The sequence below is a fragment of the Squalius cephalus genome, assembly GCF_949319135.1.
Source record: "Squalius cephalus genome assembly, chromosome: 16".
Taxonomy (NCBI): Eukaryota; Metazoa; Chordata; class Actinopteri; order Cypriniformes; family Leuciscidae; genus Squalius; species Squalius cephalus.
In genome coordinates, this window is record NC_137137.1 from 4,913,069 (window position 1) to 4,940,861 (window position 27,793).

The window sequence follows — 27,793 nt, forward strand, 5'->3', positions numbered from 1 at the left end:
CAAAACAAGACGAATGAACACAGAGACAGAATTCCATTACTTTTATATGTCAAGACACAAAAGCAATCAATAGATGACAACATGTAAAAACATTTTGTTACAGATAATTATATAAAAAAAGGCAAAGAGATTTTCGTTTTACGTCTTGCTACGTGAAAGAACTAATTTACAACAGAGTTCAAACTCTGGCTAAGCCAACAATCCATCTTTTTCCAACTAGAAACAGGAACAAACTGTTTCTACCTTCCATTAAAAAAACAAACAAAAAAAACTCATCAAAACCTCTCCTTAATTTCCACCTATTTAGCATTTACACAGGCCTGCGTCCCTAAACATTATCTCCAAATACCCAAACAGTCCGCAAAGAATGAAAATGGTTCAAACTTTTGCTGCACAGCTTGAGAATCCCAATTCGTATCCATCAACTCACAAAACCAAGCATATAAAAGAAATGTGAGATTCAGAAAAGCAAATTTACAGGAAATGTAGACTATTGACAAGAGGGGGGGAAAGGTTTTTTTTCTGCAGCAGGATCCTATAAATGTCAAAAAATAAAATGCTGAGAGGAAAAAAGGGTGGAGGAAGCATCAAAGTTGTCAAAAGTGGGTCATTGTCCAGAACAAATACATATATTTTACACTACAATTCCCAAAATAAAGATTAATGACATGAACATGTGATGCGAAACACTATGGCCCTTAGACAAGCCGCCACGTGTCAGACTGCAGGAATGAGCGGTGAACATGTGGAGGAGAGGTGAGGTTTAAAACTGCCCTGAAGCACACAATGAGGAAAAACCTTTCTTAAAAAAAATTACAAAAATAAACCACACACAAAGAACTCCTGAATCAATCATTTACTATTTTTGGGGATTTTTTTCTCTCTCTTTATACAAGATCTGGTTGACGCAATGCAAAAGTAGTATGCTTTTCATCTACATAGATTGAAGTCCTTTTAGTCTTCAGCGTTGCAGTCTTCAATTGTCCCTCACAGCAAATGTATGAACACACAGTGATGAAAAACAGGCTACTGAACTCGAAGTGAACGAATAATTACAGATTCTCCGAATGAACTGAGTCTTTTCCCTCACAAGCATCACCGAGTGCTGATAGTTTTCATTTTATTTTGATGTTTCCCCTGCGCCGTTTTGTCGTCCGCACTCCCTCTTCCGTATGTCAGTCTCCTTTCAGCACGTTTGAAACATACAGACTTGACCAAATAATGAAATCATCGACAAACTGACAAGAGCAAAGTTATTTTTCTGTTTATCTATTGCTTGTATTGAAATAAGCTTAAAAAATAAATGAATACCCAGGGAGGAAAACAAAGATTGAACATCTGATTATACAGTTATAATGAGACTGAACGCTGCCATTGGAATCTCTTTACACAAAATTGTCAGGAGAGCAAATGTATGTGCTTTTGAGGAGGAACATTTATGTGTTTTTTTAAAAATACAGTTGGAAATAAGGCGTCCATGGCACCAAAATGTCCAGTGATGGGAGCAGATTTCTCAAAAATGGAAACAAACTGTTTTCCTTTTTTTTGGCTGCAGTTTCCTTCCATTTCGTTGCAGAGGATGGAATGGTGTGAGAAGTGGAAGCAGGAAGGTCATTCAGCAGGAAGTGGATTTCAGTCATGGTTCTGCACATAATGAGGGCGGAGTCAGGGGGTCACGGTGAGCTCTCACTGGTCAGATCTGGCCTTCTTTGGACCAGCGCCTTTCCTGCAAAGGGCAAAGAAATGATCCGTTTCGATAAAACGCATCAGGCTTGGGATATGCGTTGTTCATTTTGAAAGGTATTAATGGCAAAAAACTCACATATCAGGTGACGAGACCGGCCTCTTTGCTGCAGGTTTGGCCGCAGAGCCATCTTTACTGGTTTCTGCAAACAATATTTAAAGGGGGGGTGAAATGCTATTTCATGCATACTGAGTTTTTTACACTGGTAAAGAGTTGGATTCCCATGCTAAACATGGACAAAGTTTCAAAAACTAAGTTGTACGTTTGAAGGAGTATTTTTGTTCCAAAAATACTCCTTCCGGTTTGTCACAAGTTTCGGAAAGTTTTTTTCGAGTATGGGTATGTGTGACGTCAGATGTAACGGAATTTCCTTATATGGGTCCTAAGGGCACTTCTCCGGTAAGATCGCGGCCGCGCGCGCACTCGTAGACCAGAGCAAGAGAGCGAAAGCAGTTCGCCATCAAAGCGCCCTGCCCGGCTTTTGGGAAGCCAATGTCACCAAAGAAGTGTGTTTTTGGTTGCCAGGGCAAGACAACCCTGCACAGATTCCCAAAGAACCCAGCATTAAGGAACCCGTGGCAGTTTGTTTTCCTGAGCATAAACGGAGTTGTGTAAAGACTGTTTGTTCCCTGCATTTCGACGATGATTGTTTTATAAACAAAGCCCAGATCGACGGATTTGCAGATCGTCTAATGCTTAGGATCGAGCAGTCGCAATGATAAAGATTCGCGGTCGTGCGTTGGAACCGGACGGTGAGTAAAACTGTTGAACTGAATAAATGTCTCTGTGTGTTGTCACTAGCTCGGCGCGTTAGCACAACTAAGCTTCGCCCACAGGGCCCGCCTCCAGCCGCTCGTTTTTTTCCGGAAAGACTCGGTACAGTCTATCTTTCTGTTATTAATATAATAAAACAAAATACTTTTTGGAGATATGAAGGATGCAATATTACTCTATAGGTACTCAAGATTAACAGGAGATTGAGTGAAAATGAGCATTTCACCCCCCCTTTAAATAAAAAAGTTTTTTTAAATCCATTCCACAGATTAAAGATGCGTGTAAGGGCTTCAAGGATTCAAATTGTTACAATGTGTGATTTCTTCTCTGTTTGGTTAGCTTTCACAAGGCAACATTTTTAAATGAACCAACACGAGTTAATAGAAGTCAAGAAAGAGTGAGTAAAACTTCCTGTTGGTCAGTGTGTAATTGGTTATGTTTCAGGATTCGGCTCATAGCGGTCATCAGTCAGGATGGTCAGACAACCGCTCCACGGGATTGCCACTATGGCTATCTTTGTAGCTGTCATTATATTACTTACTCATTTTTACCAAGAATCAAGGCTTCATCTGTATTTTTGTTTTGGCCAGTTGTTCTGAAATATGTTTGCCCGACCAAATTTCAACAAGGCATTTCACTTCGGCTACCTCTGTTATTTTGGTGTGGATCCGAGCGCAATTGCCGCGTTCACATATGCCTATGCACTAGGTTCCAAAACAAACACTCCAAACGAGCCAGGTGTGAAAACGCCCTAATAGACCCTTTTCACATTAAGTTGTTGTTATAGTTGGTTAAACTTCTATAGTGGTGAACTGAAACAACAAATTTGTTGTGTTCCCATTTGAAAAAAAAAAAAAAAAAAAAATCCACAATAGTTTCTGACTTCCAAAAGAGGAAAATCAAGAGGGTGATTACACTTGTTATAAAATAGAAAAAGATGTCAAATTTGCTGTCACTTCCTTAGTCGTTGTATTAGAATCACAACATTTTTTTTTCACTAGTTTTAATTAAATGCCAAGGTAATGTACATAAAATTTTCTGAAAAATAAAATACATATTTTTTCTTTGCTAGATTTACCATGTTGAATGTGGAAGTCACAGTGACAGTGACAAATGTCTACAAAACATTTCCTCACCTTGTAGCCACCTGACTTGCGTGGCGGGGCCGTAACCCTTCTCATTGCGGGCGGCGATGCGGAAGATGATGGCGGGTTTGGTGGTGTAATCGATGTGGGCGTTGGAGAGACTAGACGACTGCACTAGGCAGGACGGGTTGGGACCACAGTACACCCGCATAAAGGCAAGCTGAGCCGGAGTAGATGCTTTCGCCTCGACCGTCTGCGAGCTCTGGATGGCCAGATACACTGAATACTCAATGATCTTCCCTGATGTTACTGATGGAGGCTCCCAGGTCAGGTGGGCACCATCGGGGCTCTGAAGAGAGAGGAAAAATTATTTCAGTCACCAAGACAAAATATAAATCAAATGCCACACAGAATAAATAGAAGCAAATAATCAAAAAAAAAACACACAAAAAAAAAAACATGTAGATCAAGCACAAGCTGTTTGCAGTCACCAACCTTGCTGATTTTGATGGCACACGGTGCTCCAGGGAAGCCAGGCAAGCAGGTCTTAAACGCAGAGACCTCAGAAAATGTTCCGCGGCCGCACGCATTGACACCGGCCACGCGAAACTTGTACGCTGTGCCTGGAGACAGTTCGATCTTCTTCATTCGGCTGTAGTCTGGGACTGTGCCAGAATCATCCTGCAACGTCAAGAGGATTAGTGGTAGTCTCATTTGGATTTTTTTAAAGGCCAATGTCCGAATCTTGGAGAGCAAGGTGACCGATATACACACATTAAAGGGATACTCCACTTTTTTCGGAAATATGCTCATTTTACATCTCCCCCAGAGTTAAACAGTTGAGTTTTACCGTTTTAGAATCCATTCAGCCGAACTCCGGGTCTGACGGTACCACTTTTAGCATAGCTTAGCACAGATCATTGATTCTGATGAGTCCAGTAGCATTTCTTTCAAAATGACCAAAGAGTTTCAATATTTTTCCTATTTAAAACTTGACTCTTCTGTAGTTAAACCGTGTACTAAGATCGACGGAAAATGAAAAGTTGCGATTTTCTAAGCCTATATGACTAGGAACTACTCTCATTCCGGCGTAATAATCAAGGAACTGTGTGTCTGTACCATGAGTGCAGCAGGCGTAATGATATGACGCAGCGCCTGAAAATAGGTCTAATAGGTTAGACAAACTTAGTCCCGGTCACGTTGGAAGAAGTTACCGAGCTGGGGACTATTTTCAGGCGCTGCGTCATATCATTACGCCTGCTGCACCCATGGTACAGACACACAGTTCCTTGATTATTACGCTGGAATGAGAGTAGTTCCTAGTCATATAGGCTTAGAAAATCGCAACTTTTCATTTTCCGTCGATCTTAGTACACGGTTTAACTACAGAAGAGTCAAGTTTTAAATAGGAAAAATATTGAAACTCTTTGGTCATTTTGAAAGAAATGCTACTGGACTCATCAGAATCAATGATCTGTGCTAAGCTATGCTAAAAGTGGTACCGTCAGAACCGGAGTTCGGCTGAATGGATTCTAAAACGGTAAAACTCAACTGTTTAACTCTGGGGGAGATGTAAAATGAGCTTATTTCCGAAAAAAGTGGAGTATCCCTTTAAATATCACACTATTTAAAAATAAAACAAGTAATAAAAACTCAGTGAGTGTTTTAGCGCAATTTTCTGACGTCATGGGATCACAACACTAAGAGATAGTAAAAATTTTTATGTTTTTTTTTTTTGTGCGTTCCCAAGATTAGACCTTCCTTAACATAATGCCGAAAACCCGAAGTCTCTAGGTGGTCTGGTTGAGGAGGAGATAGAAGTGCAAGATTGGTGCGCACAGACAGAACAGAAATCATGAGTTAACAATCGCAATTTTGTCCGTAGGAAAATTGCGCTAAAAAGTCACTAACACATGTATTATTTGTTTTGCATTTATATTTATTTGGTTCAAGACACTGGGATAAGCTCCACCATTCCTGTGACCTTACAGAGGACAAGCGGTTTGGAGAATAGACTTTTATATTTACATGCTTATATTATTGTTACAAAATAAGAAATAAACTATTTAAATTTGAAAGTTATACTTTAGACAACAACTTTGTCAAATTTATGTAATCAATCCTATTATATTATTTTCATAATTAAAGTTATATACAGTGCACTTGGTAATCACAATTAAGCACTCTGGGAATAATTTTCTCAAAATATATCGCCCACTATATCGGTATTGGCCAATAAGAAAATTTGACCGATAAATTAAAGCTGATAAATAATGGATTATTTGTTACATAGCTGTTTGCTATGATGGTTCTGAATTGCTTGAAATATGATTGGAATCACTTAAAGGAAAATACAGTGAAGTGCAACATTTGCAGTGCAAGTCTGTCATATTTACAATTGTGTTCTTGGGACATGGCTTTTAATGGTGAGACTTGTTTTTGTAATCAGGTTCTAAAAATTATATAAAAATGATGGTTTAGCTTTATCGGCCAATATATCAGTCATCGGCTTTCAAATATAAAGAATTATCGGTTATTGGTCTCACCCCTAATGACAAGTGTAATGACTTAATTAGATGTTACTTTAATTTACTTTAACTTAGATGTTAATACTACAGAATTTGTATTTCTATTATTCTTAAATAAAGACTGTAAAAGTTCTCAGCACTTTCAAAATAAAAGTCCAGTTTCTGACTCTTGTTGGCTAAACAGTAAAAATGAACGGCCTTAACGATATATCTATCAATCAGGTATAGTGTATTTCAGTTTGTGCTAAAAACACTTCCTTTTCCAATAAAGAAAATAGTTTTAAGACACAATATTAACAACACCTTGATGATTACTTACATCAGTAACTGCTGAATCGTCAGCTGGCACATAATAGTGAGTGACAACCATGTTTGTGACCTTAACGAATCCAACATCAAACCACTGATTCTCTTTCTTCACTGGAGGCCTCACGACTGCTGGAGGCGCTTCTTGCTTCTACAATAAAAACAACTGGTTAAACAATAGTCTGAAATAGATATCGGTGCAGTAATCATCAAGTACCACTGGTGAACTCACCCCAGCTGCTGATTCAATCCCATTGGCCACCTCTGCTAAAGCAGTGGCTGCTTGCATCTTGGCAGGGCTGGCAACCAAAATCGGCTGCGATGGCGCAAAAGTACTTGATGGGGCTAGAGCTGTCAAGAAAGAGGGACATTTTTTAGCATGCACCAAAAACCAACACATTTGGATCTTAAAGCATTGTAAATGCTTAAAACTGAAAACTTGTTCAAATAAACTTAATTTTTTAGTTTGTGCAATTAAAAACAAATCATTTAAAACTAAAAAAGCATCTCTTACTCTCTGCAGAAGTGCGTGGAAGGAGAGAGGCCACAGCTCTCGTAACAGCGGTTGCCATCTCATGGCCATTACTCTCAGACGCTGGGTCGTTGAGGCTGTCTGCTGGTGCCAAGCCTTCGGTGGGCAGCGCAGCTGCGGCTGCTTCAGCACTCAACTGCTGGGCTGCAGCCGCCTGCGCCTCCTGGAGCTGCTGCTGCTGCTGAACTAGAGCAGCGAGTTCCTGCTGGGTCAAAACTATAGGGATGGTGGTGGATTGGTGGCCGTCATGACCTCCGTCTCCCGCACCTGAAACAGAAAGTCATGCTGAGAATTCAAAGTCTACCGTATCCATCATAACGTTAAGCATATGGCAGCGTGTAGCACACTTACTGAGCACAGCCTGCTGAGCCGCCTGTAGGACAGCCTGGATGGCGAGGGCCTGAGCTTCTTCTGTTGCCGCAGCCTGTGCCGCAGCCTCAGCCGCTGCCGTCACAGCCAGCTCCTCTGGGGTCAGTCCAGTCACCATGAGGGTAGTTTGCTGTCCTTCTGCAGACATCAGCTCCTGGGGAAGAGCGAGTGCTTCTGAGTCTTGAGCAGCTAGACTCATCGCTTCTGCAGCATCCACACTGGCCTCCATCTGCTTTACCCAGAAAACAGGGAATTGTTTAATATTTGCACATATGTTTAGGGTTAGTAAGATTTTATTCAGTGAGGAAGTATTGAACTGAACAAAAGTGACAGGAAAGACATTCATGTCACAAAAAATTTGATTTTCATTCATCAAAGAATCCTGAAATATCCAACACTGTTTCCACAAAAATATAATTTTGCACAAGAACAGTAAAAACATACCGCAAATCAGCGTATTAGAATGATTTCTGAAGGAGCATGTGATGCTGAAGGCTGGCGTAATGATGCTGAAAATTCAGCTTTGATCACAGGAATAAATTACATTTTAAAATATATTCAAATAGAAAACATTTTAAATTGTAATATTTCACAATATTACTGTGTTTACTGTATTTCTGATCAAATAAATGCAGCCTTATTGAGCATAAGACTAAAAATTATTTTAAACATTAAAAAAAATCTTACCAACTCCAAACTTTTGAACAGTAGTGTATATACCAATATATAATGTAAGCTATATCATGAAAAAAATGGTTTTAAAACAGAAATTCAAATATACAAGGTATAAACAAGGTTTGCAATGGAAAAGCTCTTTTTAAAAATAGTCTTTTGAATTTAAGGGTCAAAAAAGGTGGGGAAAAAAGTCTTTAACTGAATTACACTTGTTTTGGTGAAACAATGACTAACATTGTAAGCGAATGGAAAAAAAGCATCATAAAAGTGTAGATTAACAAAATCACATCATATGCATTTATCTCTAAACCATATTATTACAAAAGCCTGTATACCTCAGCCTGATCTCCTTGACCTGGCTGTGCTTCCATGGCAACATGAACCTGTAGCATTGTGCCCTCGTCACCCGCTGCACTTTCATCAATGGCAACGACCCTGATGGCTCCCTCTTCACTCAGCTCTCCCTGACACTCAGTCTGCATGGGCTCTTCTCCCGCTGCTACAGCCTCTGCGCTGGTCTGCTCCATGGCCTCCGCCTCTCCCGGGACCTCAGCCACTACCGCAGATCCGGCCATAGACGAAATCTCCTGCATTGAGTGAGAAAACAATCAGAACAAGACAGACAAAATAAATCGCTTCATTTAGAGCACAAATATGCATGTATTAGAACAGAATATTTACATATTAATGTATTTGTAAACTACCATTTTGCAATACTAATAAGTAAGGCTATCATCAAAAATCTGCCCAGCACTGCAGCTTTTTCTAGCTGAAATGTGCCCAATTAGACAGGAAGGGACTGTCTGTATATGTAAAACGACTAAGCAGCTTTTATGCTCCATCTTAAATAGTATCAGAGATAACCTTGAGAGCAAAGTGGAATATAAATGTGCGTCAGGCCCAGGAAATTGCATAAAGCCAGCCGATCAGATTAGAAGCGTGTTCATACCGGTACTGATGGTCCTGGAGTGGGCGTGGCCTGCGTTACTGTGGTGATGGCTCTGCTTTGTGTTGTGGGATTGGCTGGTTCTGTAGATGACGTGGGTTCTGAGCTGGTGCCGCTGTCACTCTGTCCATCACCGCCCTGCTGGGCTAGAGGACAAACACACATAAGCTCAATTATTAAGGGTGCTCTGAAACTCTGACATTGATAGACAATAATAATTAATGCTGATAACCGCTTTATAATACGATGACCAATATTATAAATCTATACGTTTTCTTTTAGAAGTGTTCACACTGGAGCAGCATTCAAATATTATAAAATAAGCATCAGAACATTTCCAGTACAAAAGATGGATAATCTATTTAGTACTCTAGAAAGCATGCAAATTGGGGGAACACCGTTTTTGTGTCTAGTACTCTATTTAGTACTCTAGAAAGCATGCAAAAACACCGTTTTTGTGTCTGTCCCTTTAAATGCAAATGAGCTGCTGCTCCTGGCACAGAGGGTGGAGCTTCAACACAAACATGCACAGAAAATTTTTACAACTTTTAGCCTTTTATGTTCAAACCGAAGTCAGACAATGATGGAGAGACTCAAGAAGAAGTGACAACATGTAGAATGCAACAGGACATTTCTGAATGGTTAGTTGATGAATTTCTGTAGCTTATGTGTAGTTATCTTCTAGTCATTGATTAGCATATTCTGTCATGATAATCTATAAATTGCGTTCCAGGGGGCACATGTTCATATTTACATTAAAACAATAATCTTTAAGTGTTATATAGATAAATACCTGTTCCTTCTCCAGTTTCTAAGTTGCTTGTAGAAGTGGTGGCTGTGTTGGTGGTGCCCGTTTCGTGTGTTTCACAGGGAGGATTGGAACACACCATTTGCACAGCGCCGTTTTGTCCAGTACCAATAGAAGACGAGGACTGGGTCGGTGTGTTGGTGGTGCCCGTTTCATGTGTTTCACAGGGAGGATTGGAACACACTTTTTGCACGGTGCCACTCTGTCCTGCACCCATAGTAGATGAGGCCTGGGTTGGTGTGTTGGTGGTGCCCGTTTCGTGTGTTTCACAGGGAGGATTGGAACACACTTTTTGCACGGTGCCACTCTGTCCTGCACCCATAGTAGATGAGGCCTGGGTTGGTGTGTTGGTGGTGCCCGTTTCGTGTGTTTCACAGGGAGGATTGGAACACACTTTTTGCACGGTGCCACTCTGTCCTGCACCCATAGTAGATGAGGCCTGGGTCGGTGTGTTGGTGGTGCCCGTTTCGTGTGTTTCACAGGGAGGATTGGAACACACTTTTTGCACAGTGCCACTCTGTCCTGCACCCATAGTAGATGAGGCCTGGGTCGGTGTGTTGGTGGTGCCCGTTTCCTGTGTTTCACAGGGAGGATTGGAACCCACTTTTTGCACGGTGCCACTCTGTCCTGCACCCATAGTAGATGAGGCCTGGGTCGGTGTGTTGGTGGTGCCTGTTTCCTGTGTTTCACAGGGTGGATCGGAGCTCACCCTCTCCACAACATTGGTTTGCCCACTTTCCATACTGGAGCTTGACTGTGCAGCAGTATCAGTCGTGCCAGTTTCATGTGTTTCACAGGGTGGTTTTGAGCAGACCTGCTGTGCGTCACCAGACTCAGCTGAAGTGTCCGTCTCTTGCGTTTCACTTGTAGGGCTGGAGCAAACAGGCATCAGAGTAGAGGAGATGGAAGCTTGGCTCTTCTTGGAGCTCTGCACCGTTCCCGTCTGGTCAGAGCCCATGTTGGAGCGGGCGGTAGTAGAGGTGTTGGTGGTACCCGTGCGGAGAGTCTCCTGCCGCATGGCACCAGCACCGCCCTCTGTGGCAGGCGTTTCTGGTTCTGAACCAGAAGCTGAGGATGTAGCTGACGAAGAAGCATCTGTCTTGCTGTTCACGGTGCCCATCTTTTGAGAGCCCATGTTGCAGCTGGCAGTAGTGGCTGTGTTGGTGGTGCCCGTATCATGTGTCTCTGAGGGTGGATTGGTGCAGACCTGCTGTGCCCTGCCCATGTTCGCAGAGGCGGTGGTTGCTGTGTTGGTGGTGCCCGTTTCATGCATCTCACACGGAGGGTTGGAACAAATCTGTCCGGTGCCCATTTTGGCAGAAGCCGTTGTCGCAGTGTTGGTTGTACCAGTCTCATGGGTCTCACATGGTGGGTTGGAGCAGACCAGTGTCACGGTGGTAGCACCATCGCCAGCGCCGTCACCAGCATCAGCACCAGTGGTGGAGGGCTGCTCTGAGGTGGGAGAGGCCAGGATGGAGACAGGAAGATCCTGTGCAGGCTGGGCTTCAGCACCACTTGGAGTCGTGATTAGGGTTACTTGAGTAGGCTGGGGTGCCGACTGAAAGGAAAAATAAACATCATGAAATGGATTATTAATTGGATGAATGAACAAATAAATAATAATAAAATTATTTTACTATAATAAATTATTTCTTATTAATAATAATAATTTATATACTGTTATTTATATTCATTTATATAAATACAAATATACACAACTGATAAAAATAGGTAGCAACTTATAATTATTGTTATTTTGCAATACTGTTCAAAAATCGGGGTTTGTAAAATGTATTAAATTTATGCTTATGCTCACCAAGGCTGCATTAATTTGATCATAAATCCAGTAAACATTAACATTTTAAATAGCAGTTATCTATTTTAATATATTTTAAACTATTTACTTATTCCAGTGACAGCTAAACTAAATTTTCATATTGAAAACAATTGTGCTGCTTAATATTTTTGTGATACATTTATTTCATGATTTTTTTTTTATTAATTGAAAGGTCAAAAGAGCACCAATTATTTTGAAATAGAAATCTTTTGTAAGATTATAAATGTTACAATGACTCACTTGTATTGTAGCGGTGGCGTGGCTGGTCTGGGCAGCAGATACAGTGATGGCCGTGGGATTGATCACCTGGCTGGACAATGTGGCGATGGAGGCAAGTGTAGTGACAGGAGTAGCCAGGCTGGCATTAGCACTTACCACATTGACCCCTGCCGCACTAGTTGATACAGTACCAGTTACTGTACCCAGAGTTGTGACTCCTAAATTCAAAGAGGTCATTAATGATATGAAGAATAACAATTTCGCTCTAATTTGCATAAAACTACACCTCAGAGAAAGTTTACAGCCTGAATATTCATACCCGTGGTGCCTTTGACGACCAGTGTGGTAACTGTTGGTTTGCCGGCAGACACAGTGCCTGGTGAAACCAGACGCACTCCGCCCATAGGCAAAGTGCGCAGGATAGTGCCAGGCTGTCCTGGAGCCCCCTTCAGGACCACCTGAGAGCAAATAAAACATTCAGGGACCAATCAAAAGATTAAATTAAATCTACAGTATATGAGCTTAAATGTGCATAAAACAGAGAACAAATGGGCCTCACCTGTGTGACCCCCTGTTGTCCTGCACCTGCTGTTAGCTTAGGCACAGCTGTTATGATTTTCCCCGGAGTACCAGTGCCAGGAGTAACAACCTTTGTGGTGATATATGTGATGGGTGACTTGATGCCAGTACTGCTAGTCACACCTAGCAACGAGACAGGGTATCATAACAGGAAATCATGTGAGCTTGCAACGATGCGTAAAAAAACAGATCTGTTAGTTAGTTATAAACAACACAAGGCTGTGAGGCTTAACTCAAAATGCATAAATAACCTCTGAGATTCAATTGAACTAAAATCTCTTTAAATGTACGATTACATATGGGATGAACCGTCAGTTGTAAAACAGACCTGTTGCTCCTTGTTGTATAGCAGACATAGGAATTGTTTTAATAATGGTGGTGCCTGGTTTGTTGGCGGTATTTGGAGAGACACTGCTGATGCCCAGGATAGTAGGTTTGGTGCCAGCCCCTCCTGCCTGGGTAGTTGTAATGATTGTGGTGGGTTTGCCATCAGCAGATGTGACCAGTTTCAGGATGGTACCAGCAGGCAGAGGAGTCTTTGTCTGAGAAAAAGTGGGGGAACAAGCATAAATACAATATAGAAAATTCACAATTTATTTTAAGAACTGTATGTGCTTTAAATGAGCAGCACTACTGACTTGAATTAGAGTGACAGGACTGCCTCCAGCCTGTCCGGTGACCGCAGATGTTTGCACTGGTTTGGTCTGGACAACAGACATCATCTTCCCAAGGCTGGAGATCTGAGAACAGTAAAGGGTTATTACTGAGTATAACAAAATGAAAAAATAGAGTCCGGATTTATAGAGTCAAAACACTAGAGTTGCACATTTTCAGAGAAAAATATTCGAACTGTGATTTTTCTGATAAAAAAATGGTGATTTTGGTAACGCTGTTATCGGTGGCGGTGGCTTTTGCCCAGACAAGAGTATTCATGTAAACACAGTCAGTTTTAAGTGAAGGTAAACAGCTAGCCAAGTTAATGTCAAGCCCTGCACTTAATATATAAATGACTGTTTATGTAAGCCTTGTGTGTATTTGACAGCTTAAGCGAAATAAGACGCAAAAGAGAACTTCAGTACTCATGCGCTGTTTGAAAGGGTTTTAGTGTGCATGCGCTTTGGGTGCAAGTGCAAATAAAAAGTTTAACCGGCAAAGCTTTAAAAAGCATACAAATGATAAACTTATGTGATGGCGAAGAACCGCAATGTCACAGGAGCGTAACACTATCTCTGCAAAACATGTGATGTGAATGTACGTCACGTTGTACAGTATGATGGGACAGCGGCGCCAGAACTGCAACTGATAGAATGCACTGCAACTGGATACAACAATCTTTCTTCTTAATTTCTTTATTTTCAGATGTTACACAATAAAGCTTTTTTAGAGGAAAACCACTCTCTTTTGTTAACAACAGCCAGTTTATAAGCGCTTCTCATTACAAGTTTGGGAAAATGGTTGCACATTATAAGCGACCCAAACTAAGAGGAGATGCAGAGATGTGCTTGTGTGGAGAAAAATTTACTGTGAACTAAAATACTGGTTCATGAACTGCTTGCATGTAAATTAATGAACAGTTTCATGCTTCACTCTGAGACATGCAGCGCATATATTCACATAAAATCACAGCTTTTGTGATACACAGTGTGAAACACACTAATCCATATTGTGATTTCCGGTTTTATTTTGATTAATCGAGCTGCCATACTTTTTCTTCTGTAATTTTTTTTTTACCTTTATCCAGATATTACAGTTGGAAGAAGTAAAGTAAAGTGGGAGAGAGGGGGGTTGTATCGGGAAAGGACCATGAGTCAATATTTGATCTCGGGTTTCCTGAAGCGCAATAGCCTCTTGGGCAGCGCTGCGATACGTAGTGCAATCGGTTCCAACAAGCATATTTTTTTTAAAGATTTATTTTTGGCGTTTTTGCCTTGTACTAGGACAGGACAGTAGCTAGACAGGAAGTGCTGTGGGAGAGAGAGAGGGGGGACGGGATAGGGAAAGGTCTACGAGCCAGAATTCGAACTCGGGTCGCCTGAAGCACAACGGCGCTACATGTCGGCACACTTGCCCACGAGGCTATCAGCGCCGACAAGCAGCCCTATTTTTAAGCATAGAAAATCAGATGTGTTGATGTTCTTACCAGAGCACCGCTGCTACCCATTGTGATGGGGCTCTTAACTAGGGTTATAGTTTTGGTGACTCCTCCAACCATGGTGGTAACAACCTGGGCCTGCTGGGCTACGGTTACTGTGCCTGATTTGTGCACAGTGATGATTGGTCGATTCGGGGTGTTGGGAGTAGAGATAGAGGAAGTGCCGACCTGGGCTGCAGCTGTTTTCAGCATTCGGGTCGCAGGATTAGTAACCTGGAATGGAAGTAGGAACAAAGACACATTAAATCACAAATAGCTACAAGACAGGAAGCGTATAATCAGGATGAGTCATGTCCGGAAGGATGCCAGAAAGGGAAGTTGATTCTATATATGTCTTAGCATTTTAGAACTAAAATGTTTTTATCCAAAGCACTTTTTGATTACCTATAGCACAACATCAGATTAGATCTAAACTTTGCAGTACAGTGGGTCTCCAGGGGCAGGGTTGAAGACTTCTGGTTTATAATGTTTATTCAAAGATCTGGTTACTCAGAGATGACACTTACCATTACAGGTGAAGCTACTTTGACAGTAGACGGCAGAGTTGTGGATCCAGGAGTAACATTGACGGTTTTCATGATGGTGGCTCCAGCTGGAACATTTAACACAGTGGAAGAGGGCGGGATCTTCTGTGTGGCGGCTGCAGCTGCAGCCAAAGCAGCCATGCCACTCATCTGAGGGCTGCTGCCCATTGGCTAGAGACAGAAACAGTTACAGTGCATTTAAGGTTTAAATGCAAATTTAACACTGGACACTAAAATTGAATACAGGGCTTGCACGATTTGGGGAGGAACAGAATTGTGATTTTTCTGAAAAGAAATCGTTTCTTTTTTGTTTTTTTCTACAGATTTGCTGTGCTTGTTTATAGGGCTGCACAATTTAGCCAAAATGTGTGGTTTTATATCAATATGACTATAAATAAATGTATAATAAATTATATCAATAACTATTTTATTAATTTTTGTTAGTTATTATAGAAAAATACTAAACAAAAGAAGAAAAAAAATATTTTTGTAATATTGCACTGTAAAATAAAGTATTTAATAACACATACATTTTATTACACTTTATATAGACTACAACTGTAAAATTTACAATTATTCAATTAGCTACTAAAGCAGCCTTTGTGATTTGATAATCACATTAAAACATACTGCGATTTAAGTTTTATTTTGATTAATCGTGCAGCTCTAATTTAAGATTTATATTGATTTTGATCGTCTACATACCGTCCCCTGGGTGCTCTGTGCGGGGACAACCATGCGGACACCTGCAGGTAGTGATGTAACCGTGACTGGGGATTTTCCTCCAGGAGTGGCCTGACGCACAGTAACGACTGACGTCCCGGGGGTCGAATGAGGCGCTGCCACTTTAAGAATAGCTGGAATGAAAAGAATAAGTAAGGGTTGGTAATATCACAAATAGTTATTAGTATTATTATTTACAGAAAGTAAAACACTGCACAGCAGTCTCCAAATTGCAAAAAGCCATTCATTAAGGCATTTGTACCTGGTCCACGAGGTGAGGCTGCAAGCGGGCTGGTTGGCATGGCGGTTGTGGGGGAAGGGACTTGTGGCACCAGTGTGACCCCAGAGAGGGGCATGCTCTGAGCTGCAGGAGCAGCAGTGGCGGGCACCGGACTCCTAGGCGAGTTGATGGGTAAAGACGGGATGGGGTTGACTGTTGGCGATGTGGCAGCTGTTGCAGCAGGGATGTCGTATTTCTGTAGCTGCAGCAGGTAAGTGTCGGCGGTAGGCACTGCCCCCCAGCTCACCTCCAGAGAGTTAGTGTTGGCACGGACCAGCTGAACACGTGATGGGGGCTGAGGACGATCTGATAGCAAAATACAAGATTATGCATTTTAAATGTTGTTTGAGATGTAATACTAGGGGTGGGAATCTTTAGGCAACTCACGATCTGATTCCGATTCTGGAACGATTTTAAAATGATTCTTGATCTACACTTTTTTCATATTAATTAGGGAGTTCTTATAAAATGTGTGCATTTTTATTAAATTAATTACGTTTTTAAATAATTACAAATTAATAAATCAGGACAAATGTGTGTTAAGAATTATTAACTAACTAAATATAACTAAGTAGACAAGTCACCTTTATTTATATATTGTTTTATACAATATATTAGAGCTGCATGATTCTGGATAAACTGAGAATCAAAAAAAAATTGTTTAAAAGAGATCATGATTCATGATCCAGTTTTTAAAAAATATATATTTTTTAATATTATTATTTTTTAATCGGTTTGAATAAATGATTAAATAACTCGCTCATAAAGACTTCACTTGTTTGAACATATCAGATGTGTTGTCTTGTCCTTAAGGCTTGGGATACACCAAAACAGTTATTGACGCATCGTAAAGCATTGGGAGATGCAAGATCATTTAACCACTTATACAGTCGTGCTCCTTCAGAACAAACAGACAAAGTGCATGTGAGCTTTAGAAAGCAGACATCTATCAGCAAGTGAGTTATGTGCATCAAATTTATACTGCATTCCAAACTCTATAAATTATGCTTTCTCAGAGTATTTGGAAGGGAAAACACTGAAATACATTGTTAAAAAACTAAGCTCAGAATTGATTCTCAAGTTTTCAGAATCGAATCAGTCGTTGAAGACAGAATCGAGATGCATCTGAGAATGGATTTTTATCAACTCAACTCACCTGTCTCCAAATACCACAGATCTTTGCAGCAAACTTGGTTGTTCCAGGCTTTGCGATAGCCATCCCTTCCACTCCAGACGTACAGCCTATTGTTAATAGCAACAGAGCAGTGTCCAGCTCTGGCCCGTGGGATATTATCCTCCAGAGTGTCCATCAAGATTGTTTCCCAAGACATTGAGTCTGAAGGAAATAAAGGTCAAGATCAGCAATGGTAAAACACATAAGCTGTGAACTATGAGCAGAGGAAGCATTTTAAGTAATCAGAAACAGTTCTCTTTTAACCCGATAAAGCCCACTGTATCATATTTGATACGGAAATTGCTAAGGCCTCTAAATAATCAACATGACCAAAACTTTGCTGAAAAACCTCAATCTACTACATGCCTTCTGTAGTCTAATTAATAGGGCTGTCAAAATGGCTGAAGAACTAAAGGTTTTTTTAAATTTAAATATGACTAATATTCGAATTTAAAAGGCATAATTTCAGTTAGGGGAAGAAAGCTGTTGGTGCAATGAGCAAAATATAAAGGCACCGCTTTCATTTTTTTTTTTTTTTCAAAGCAATGATATAACATGACGGTGCAAAAAATAAATAAAAGTGCATAATGTTTAAGATCTTTGCATTGAGCTTCTCTATTTCTGCAATGTTTTGAATAAACAACGCAGCAGCTCCGCATCTAGTGGGTTCAACTGGACAGGCTAACAAAAACACAACAACGACTCTTACACCATCACATCTCATGTACCAGTGATACAGCTGCCAGACGACCACCTAAGATTCGAATACACCATTTTTGCTTTCAAATGTGGATTTTTTTTTAGTAAAAGGCATTTTAGTATCATTCTAAATGCATCCACCTTCAGGTTGTGGTACAAGTGTAAACTTTTTTTTTTTTACAGATTTTCTAAAAGTTTACTTGGTTACACAATTTTTAATAGAAAAATCATGTTAAAATCTAAGTATCAAATATGATACATCAGGCTTTTGAGGAACGTTTATTTGTACATCATTGTAATGCATTTCATTGTTTTGACCACCACAATAAAATCTTCAGAGCTTTGATCATAACACTAAGCATTTAAATATAATTTCACTAAGATATGTAATTGGGAAATATAGAGCGACAACAACTATTTATACAGTATGCATTATGCAAGCAGTCTGCAATACTATTATAAACATCTAATAGATTTACATTATTTTTGGCCATATGAATATCAGAAACTGCATCAAGTTGCATATTTTGCTTAGTTTGGGCCTCAATAAAATAGAGCCCTTTTTATTTAAAGGTGCAGCAAGCGTTAACACCTAAAAAAAACAATGTATTTATTGTTAATATTTGCTAGGTGTATGTGCTGAAAAACATACTGTGTTTGTACATAGTCCTGGCTGCATAAATAGGAGAAAAAAAATTAAGTGGATCAGACCAATCCACAGAGCACCAAAACATTATTGTAGCCAATCAGCAATAGGGGGTGTATCCACTCATGATGGGGGAGGAGAGAGTGAGGTAAAGTGAGATTTGAATGTTGAAAGAAAGTGAGATGGCTGAGATATTACCGAAGAGAAAAAAGTCAGAGGAAAATAATTGAAAATAGATGGGTTACGATCAGGCAAGAGCTAGGATCTGCATCAATATTGGAAAATATTTCCAGCGCTAGAGATATGTTAGAGAGCGGGAATTAAGGCCCGAAAACGGATACCAAGTTTGTTTTGCTTTTATTTTGCGCACGACTCCGCTTCTGAAGATGTCCAACTTTACAATTACAAAACAAGCCTACCATAGCAGAGATAAGCCTTAAAGGAGAACTCCGGTCAATTTTAACATTGAGCTCATTTTTTTGTACATTTGGAGTGCTGTCAATACAGAGAACAACGACAAAAATCGTTGTCGACAAAAAACACCGAGTTATTCTATTTTTAAAATTTGCACCCTGTTGACTTCAATGGGGCAAGTACTAAACCTGCTTTTAGCCTCTTAACATCCTTGATGTGTCATTACAAGTGCACAGAAAATGTGAGTGATTCCTTCTGAGTGAACACGAGTGAGTCTGACTGCAGTAGATGTGAAAGAAATGTATAAAAATGATGTTATTTAAGCCAGTGCAAATACCTTTGTTTACATCCTGTTTTTCGGTTGAAGTCCAAAGTAGTCGATTGCAGAGTTCACGCGCATTGGTTTAATACCTATGATCACGCGCATGAACTCGGCAATCGACTACTTTGGACTTCAACCGAAAAACAGGATGTAAACAAAGGTATTTGCACTGGCTTAAATAACATCATTTTTATACATTTCTTTCACATCTACTGCAGTCAGACTCACTCGTGTTCACTCAGAAGGAATCACTCACATTTTCTGTGCACTTGTAATGACACATCAAGGATGTTAAGAGGCTAAAAGCAGGTTTAGTACTTGCCCCATTGAAGTCAACAGGGTGCAAATTTTAAAAATAGAATAACTCGGTGCAGGCAACACCGATTTTTGTCGTTGTTCTCTGTATTGACAGCACTCCAAATGTACAAAAAAATGAGCTCAATGTTAAAATTGACCGGAGTTCTCCTTTAAAAAATAAAAATAAATAAATAAAAAGAATTCACGATACTAAATGAAATTATTTAATGAAATTGTTGTTTAATTTAGTTTTATATACATGTTCTCCATATTTTGTTCTAACGTCACAAGTAAAAATCTCAAGGTTTACTGGGTGTTAGATGATTCTGTTTCTTTTGCAGTGTGGGTTTGGTGAGGTGTGATAAAAACAAACATTGTCACATGTGTACCTTACTTCTCACCACTGCTTCCTGATGGTGACAATTACTCTGAGTCGCCGTATGCGTTTTTAAGAATAGCACAGCGGCGAGTGCGTCAAGTATTAATGCCTCGTCCGTTTGGGGAGGAGCACGCGCAAACAGCGGAGGCTTGTGGTGGGTAGCCAGGTAAAAGTAGAAACAAGGCTTTAGTGGATCCTGTGTTGCATAGCGTGTTTGTTATTTTGGGGGCGCCATGTTTACCTCTACTTCTTGTTTACTTCCGGTATACTGCGCACGGGTTTTTGTATGCCGTCTCTACTCAAAAGACCAAGATTCCTTGCGAATAGAACATGCGCAGAACACAAATCAATGTTCCTTTTGATGGGGATATGCCGATACGCGTTTACATAACCAAATATTCGGGTTAGAAAAGGGGTACCCCAGGGATCATATCCGGGTTTTTAAAAACCGGGATATGAGCATATTCGGGGTTTTTCCGGTGTTTACATGGCCGTGCGCGACCGGGTTATTGCTAATATCCCGGTTTTGAACGGGTTATTGGCTGCATGTAAACGTAGTCAGTGTGTCTCAGAAATCGCTTGCTGCACCTTAAACATACCTAGATTTAAGCAGGCCAAAGTGTTAGTGCACTTCCACTCCTTCTCGTGTGTGGCTACTTTGACATCATCCATAACCAGAGGGACCCATCCACCAAACACAAACATCCTACAAACACATGAGACCAAAGTTAGTGAAGTCCACACCAAAGTCACTATTAAAGTCAACATGGGAAGGCATTCACAACACATTTTTCTTCTGTGAGGTAAAAAATATAAACTGTGGGAGGTACTTAATTTTATTCACTTCCAAAAGGAAATTTGTTATTTAAATGCAAGATAATTTAAACAAACAATTGTTTTAGTGGTCAACCAATGTTCATTTTTTTTAATGGCCATTGCAGATGCCGATATTCGATATAAAGCCGATCATTTGCCAGGTTCGCTGAATGCCAACGCTATGAGCGCTGCGTAGCACTTGCCTTTCTATTATGAATTACAAACGCAATAATACTTTTTCATACACGGTTTACTTTAAGACAGTAAACGGGGGGAGGCATTATCATAATTGCCAGACATGAGGGAGTCGCTATCAATATGCGGGGAATTGAAATCACTTTTGAATGTGCTCTCGCTTTTCACTTTCGAATTCGCAGTCACGCATACTCTGTGTATAGGGAGCGGCGGTACTGACCCCACATTTTACAAGATTAGATATTTGTCATTGACGCTCAGGATCTGTTGCGCACCAAATCCTCTGCCATCGTCTTGTCAGTCATCTCTCCTTACTCTCGTCACGTGATAAGTGAAATCTGACTCCTGCTGCACTGTGCTGCGACTCTGCAGCTCGTGCTGTATGGAGCAAGCAGACGCTTTCAGTTTATAATTGTAGCATCCATCGTCCAACTTAACTAAATAAGGTTTTTATTTCTATAAAAAAGCTAAACGACAGTGGGGGCGGTGCCGTGGTGGGCAGATAATGTAATCAGTGTATGGCCGAAACACCGTGTAACACATACTACCGCAGCAAGCCTACTCTGAAAGTAATTTATGATTCGATGTCACCTTAAATTCTGCACCCAAAATGCAGTACTGGTTTCTCATCAATCATTTCCAATCTTGAAGAGAGTCAATGTTTAAATAAATAAGCTTGAGAAAGTTATAACTTACTTGTTGGTTATAGTGGTGGCAGAGTGGAGACTGCGGGGCAAAGGTGCCGCTCCACTTATGGCAGGTTTGTTCCAGGTTAAAGTATCTGCAACACAGAGTGAGTGCATTTTAAGCCAATTCATAAGTTTTCCCTTGATATCACACCCTTATAGGAACGATCACCTGGAGCTGATAAACCCAGAATATAAACGCAACACGCAGTTTCTCGTTAAGTGCTTTTCCATAGAAAACGCTTAACCATTTATCACGATGCGTTCATTTTCCGGGGTCATCTGCTAGCCTGTATTTAGTATGCATGATTAATAAGGTGTATACTTAATTTGATACTTTATCACTGTTTTAGTACATTAAGTGTTTTTCATAAGAATGTCCTGCTGTTTTAAGTGATTGAAATACTGCAGCAGGTGCTGTATGGATCACAAATGCTCAAAACTTACTAGGGGTGTAACAATATATCGTGTCACAATATATCGCAATACAAAAATGCAACAATATGTATCGTGGATAGTTCACCCAAAATAAAAATTACCCTGTGAGAAAAAATTGAAGTTTTCAGAGTCAGTACTACATTAAACTACAATACATTATGTTGAATATAATGTATAATAATGGGGGAATATTAGTGGGTCCTGATAATGCTTATGTTATAAATCTTATGTTACCAGTAAAAAGTGGCCTACATTATTTTAAATATATCTAGCCAGTGACAGAGTGCAAGCATATTCGTCTAAAATAATTCTGTATTTTCAGGTTCAGAATCATGAATATACAGTATTTATTCTGGTGTCACCATTGTCCAAGCCTATTCATTTACACCCACAATGTTACATCAAATTTAGCATTTAATCAACAGTACATTTTTTCTTAACCTTTTATTATATGTCTTGGAGTATCGCAATAATATCGCATCGTGAGTTCAGTATCGTGATATGTATCGAATCGTGAAATTAGGGTATCGTTACACCCCTAAAACTTACACTTTGTTGGGTTTTAGTTTTCCTTCTATTGAGAGGTGATCTAAATGCTTGTTGATTGAAACAGGCCTGTGTTGCAGTTCTATGGATGTTTGCCTTCCAGGCCTCCGTTTCAGTCACGTGACTGAAAACTATGAATACTTTCTCTCACCTATGTCTAAAGTCCAGAGGTCTCCAAGACGGCAACCACTCATGCCGCCGTAGATGATGAGACGAGACTTTTTGGACGTTTTCTCTGTGTAGACAACAGCAGTGTGGCTCTCGCGAGGAGGGGGAAGCACACCGTACGTAATAGGGATGTCCCAGCCTGCTATGTTTGACCCCGGGCGTAGTTCGAGTGTGTAGAGGTCATTCAGGTATCTGGTGTAAAAATTGAGAAATAAATCAATTGTGGATCTGCTGCTCAAACATTCATTCATTAGTTTGGCTCCATCTTTTACCTGGGAATATTGTTTTTGGGATCTTCACTGTCATTTGCCAGTCCACCAAACAAGTAGCATTTGTTTCCAACTAGAGAAAAGCTGTGTCCCAGGCGAGGACATGGTGGTGGGCCATTCTTGGGGGCTTTGGGCTTTAAACGTTTCCACTCCCATCTACTGGCCTGTTTGAAGTATTTGCCAGAAATTAGGGAATTATTACAAACGTTAGGGCTGATGCTACGAGAAAGAGCTAATGAAAACAACAGCCTCCTCTTTTAAGCTCTACCTTTGAGATTTAAAGATGGTGCTGATAGGCTTACCTGTAGTTCATAAAGATCGTTGCTGTATTTTCCGTACTCAACCATGCCCCCAAACACAAGGAGTCTGGTGCCGTCACACACAAATCCATATGCAGCGCAGCCGGGAGGAATGTCACCCCTGACAGCAGGAATAAACCACTGATTGGTGGCTGTTGAGAAACACATAGTTGCGTCATTGTGGTTTAGATGAATAAAGTTCTTTCAGTGGCATCTTGCAATGCATCACATTCTTTCAGTCTGTTCTGCTACACATGGTAATTATAGTTAACTGAAATATGAAAACGTAAAAAAATAAAATAATATTTCCGCTCAACATTTCTCATTTTAATTTAGTTTAACTTTGTGTAAAAGTCTTAACAAAAACAACAGCTACTAAAATTCAACAAAAATAAAAACGAATTCAAAATGTTAAATCCGTAACAGCATCTAGTACAGACACTATAATAGTATCTCACTGAATGATACTGGTTCTGCATAATTACAAACAGCTTCCAAAATAAAATAAAAATGACCCATGAGAAACATGCAAATGTAGGGCATCTTTAAATCATGATCTTAATAATAATATATAGTATTTATATTAGGGCTGTCAAACGATTAATCGTGATTAATCGCATCCAAAATAAAAGTTTGTTTTTACATAATATATGTGTGTGTACGGTGTATAACTATTTTCTATATATAAATACACACACATGCATGTATATATTTAAGAAATATTTGCATGTATATACTGTGTATATATATTTATATTATATATAATTTATATTATATATAAATATTTTATATATAAATAACACATTTTTCTTAAATATATATGCATGTGTGTGTATTTATATATAGAAAATAATTATACTCCGTACACACACACATATTATGTAAAAACAAACTTTTATTTTGGATGCGATTAATCGCGATTAATCGTTTGACAGCCCTAATTTATATATATTTTCAATGTAAAACTATGCTTTTTGGAGTGAATCTACTTCTTAATGATTCATAACATTCCCCAGACCGTATCAAAACTTTCCAACATTATTTAAAAATCAATAAAATTATCCACATCAGAAATTCCGTGAATCACAAACTCTTTCATTCATCCTAGAAGTGTTCACATGGAAATGCGGGAAATACTGTGGGCGGGGCATGTGTGTTGTGATGACGTAGGTGGCGTTCTTTTAACCCGCCATTTCTCTTTGCATTTTTCTTGGCGTGCCAGTTCCAGTGCTTGGCTAGTGCTGTAGCGTTAGCTGGCTAGCTGACACATAAACATCTTAAAACAAAACAACTCCATAGTGCACACAAGTGCAACGCCATATTCTGCAGATGATGCACCCAAATTAAGTGCGCTAATGTTAGTGCAAACACTAACGTTACTTGATGGTGTAAGTTTTGAATTGCACAAGCAAGTGTACTATTATTGTGTGCACATTCTTTACAGCTAGTTAGCTTAGGTAGCTGATCACTTATGCAGATTTGGTCTAGCCGCTAACTGCGCTAATGCACCTGGCTAACATCGTATATGTAAACAATTAGTCCAGAAATGATTGCTAAACAAAGATAGAAGCAGCTGTGTAAACCTGCATAAATGCAACAATATTTCAGCTTTCAAACAGCGGTTGTAAAAACCATAACAACACATCTGACCACCAAGACGGACAGAACGGATTTGGCTAATAACATAAGTGAGCTAAATGCTACTGAAATAAAACGCAAGTACGTGCACAAATAACCTATTTATTATAAAAGAATAGCATCTGTACCTGTATTATAGACGTGCAGCTCATCCACAATGCCTTCATTCCCTCCGCCGAACACCACCATCAGCTCTTTAATGGCCACAGCTCGGTGTCCGTGTCTCGGGCGAGGAACCGGGCCAGACCAGCCCAAAACCCTCTTCCAGCGCGGCTGCAGAACCGAGGTGCCTGAAGAAGCCATGTCCAATTCTCTAGCGAAACACAAATCCCACGCACAGCGCTGATTTTAGTTCGGATTTAAACAGCATTCGTGTGTCAAAATCTCTGTGCTAACCGGATTAGCCCGCTAGTACAAGGTAGCCTCGCGCGAGCTAACTAGGTCACCAAATTGTGCTCGAATTCCACAAGGTTATTTCTGGCCAAATGCTGCCCCAAATGTACTAAAAAATCCCGTTATAATGAATATTAGTGTTTGTGCGCTTCGGAAACCAAAAGTATAGCGTGTGATTAATGTTGGCCGGTTAGCATGTTAGCCGCTCAAATCTGCGCGAACCGCCATTTTAGCGGCAAAAGACGCTTTTCATCACGAGAAGAAAATAAATAGACGGACGCCGGCGGCTGAAGAAACGCGAATTCCGGGAGAAATAAAGGAAAATAACTACAAATACACAACATCACATGCAGGTGGGCTCCTGTGTATTTTTTTCTTGAATCTCCGTATTGTAAACGAAAAAGCATGTTTGGGTTAAATGTGTCTAAGAAAAAAAGAAAAGCTCGATGAGGATGTGTATGCCGCCATCTTGCAGAGGCTAGCTAAACGCTACCAGCACGAGCGCCTAGTTAGCTGCTAACGGGGCTAAGCTAACACATACAAGCTAGTGAACAGAAATGGGCGGTGGAAAAAATCTAACGCATACAAGCTGGTGAATAGAAATGGGCGGTGGGAAAAATAAAATAAATAAATAGTAAAAAAAAAAAAAAAGTGACGGTAAAAAAAAAAACACGTACAAGCTAGTGTATAGAAATGGTTGATATAAACAAATAAAAAAATGGTTATATTTAAAAAAAATACAAGCTTGTGAATATAAATGGGCGGTGGAAAAATAAATAAATAAATAATAAAAAAATAAAATAAGTGACGGTAAAAATAATAATCAAACACATATACAAGCTAATGTATATAATTGAGCTATGAAAACCAATAATAATATAAAATAATAGGAGGCGACTAAAAAAAAAGTGATTAGAAAATAGTGGTGAAAATAATAATAAATAATTGTAAAAAAATGGGAGGCGAAAAAAATTTCCCCAAAACATTTATCTAAAAAATAAAGTAACAAACGGACGACGATCCCCAAAAAAGTATAAAAAAATATTGAAGGTAATATCACGGAAATCATACCATAATACTAAGGCGCATTAAAAAAAAAAAAAAAAAGCATGAAATTTAAATTTGTTAAAGGACATTTAAAAAACCATACGTTTAAAGTGCGCATTAAAATAATGCTGATAGAGGTTAATATCGTAGGTTTATGTGATATGTGCATTTTTCATGCCTCTCTTGTCTGGGTGCCGCCATCTTGATAAACAATCCAAACAATCCACCCCTCTGGAAAAAAAGCTTAGTGCTTTTTTAATCATCCAAATGCATTTATATATTTATAAAGAAATACACCATATTACTTTTAAAATATACATTTTCTTGCTACAAAACAGCGCTAAGAAGACTAAAAAGAAGACCGTACATCGGCTGCTGCTGTTGTTATCTATTAGCCGCATTAGCACTCTATCTAAAATGTTCAATGAGATCCAGGGCAGCCAGTTAGCTTCAATGCTAAATAGCTCATTACAACATTGCAAATTCTACATACTCATTTGGCACAACAGAGAAAATGTTACATGTTTCATGTTTATTTACTGTTAGAATTGCAAATGGCATTTTATTCGAGATGCACAGTTCAATAACCTGTGTTATTGTTTCGTCTCTGGCTACTCGCTTAGCTTCCCTCAAGAAAAATGGCGGATGTACCGTTAGCCGTCACAGAAAGCTGCAAAATATTCGGATTCTGTCATTGCCTGGCACAAAATACTTACTCGTTCCGATTCGTTAACTTAATTTTAAAATCACGAGAGAGGACTCAGAGAACGAATTCAACCCTGGGTGCGCCTTTCACTGTAGATATTGCTAACTCTACATCTTTTCATGCCGCCCAGGAAGCCGCCATCTTCTTGACAACTGACAAGCGCTCAATAGTTCAGCCTCTAGAGCGCGCGCATCCCTACTGTATGCTCTCAGATATTTTTGGGAAGATATGACTTGCACTCTTAAAAATAAAGGTTACAAAGGGTGGTTTTTGCAATGATGCAATAGAAGAACCACAAGAGACTTTGAACAGAAAGAACCATTTTTTTACTTGGTGTTAAGGACATTTTAATCTGTTTTTCAACTATAATTATTATGATTTTTTGGTGAAATGGAAAGGTTCCATGGATCTTCGTTGAACCACAGTAAAGAACCTTTATTTTTGAGAGTGTATTAGTTGAAATCTGTCTACTTTTTCTAGAAACCAACCATATTGTGTTTGGAATGTTGTTGGATGACAAAAAGGCTAAATATTTTCATTAATGTTGATTTTGGGTAAATTCTTTATCTATAAATTTAAT

At 39.6% G+C, this 27,793-nt stretch overlaps 1 protein-coding gene across 2 annotated transcripts; it reads right to left on the reverse strand.

Annotated features, from left to right (window-relative positions):
• Positions 1–26: 26 nt before the first annotated feature.
• On the reverse strand, positions 27–27,377 carry hcfc1b (host cell factor C1b). Of its 2 annotated transcripts, XM_079898127.1 has the most exons (28): positions 27,224–27,377; positions 25,196–25,380; positions 23,433–23,581; positions 23,134–23,294; positions 22,845–23,053; positions 21,720–21,804; positions 20,612–20,718; positions 17,238–17,417; positions 16,064–16,387; positions 15,784–15,935; positions 15,061–15,249; positions 14,543–14,767; positions 13,041–13,142; positions 12,731–12,944; positions 12,383–12,525; positions 12,143–12,281; positions 11,845–12,041; positions 9,753–11,325; positions 8,963–9,105; positions 8,349–8,600; positions 7,321–7,570; positions 6,952–7,236; positions 6,670–6,788; positions 6,451–6,588; positions 4,099–4,284; positions 3,655–3,952; positions 1,823–1,886; positions 27–1,726 (listed from the first exon to the last, which is right to left on the reverse strand). In XM_079898127.1, the coding sequence occupies exons 2-28, from the start codon at positions 25,368–25,370 to the stop codon at positions 1,687–1,689; spliced, it is 6,099 nt and encodes a 2,032-aa protein (XP_079754253.1). In that variant the 5' UTR covers positions 25,371–25,380; positions 27,224–27,377; the 3' UTR covers positions 27–1,686. The 2 variants fall into 2 exon arrangements, with proteins under 2 accessions (XP_079754253.1, XP_079754254.1); XM_079898128.1 differs by lacking the exon at positions 27,224–27,377 and having other exon boundaries at positions 7,321–7,567; positions 25,196–26,031.
• Between the last annotated feature and the right edge of the window lie 416 nt (positions 27,378–27,793).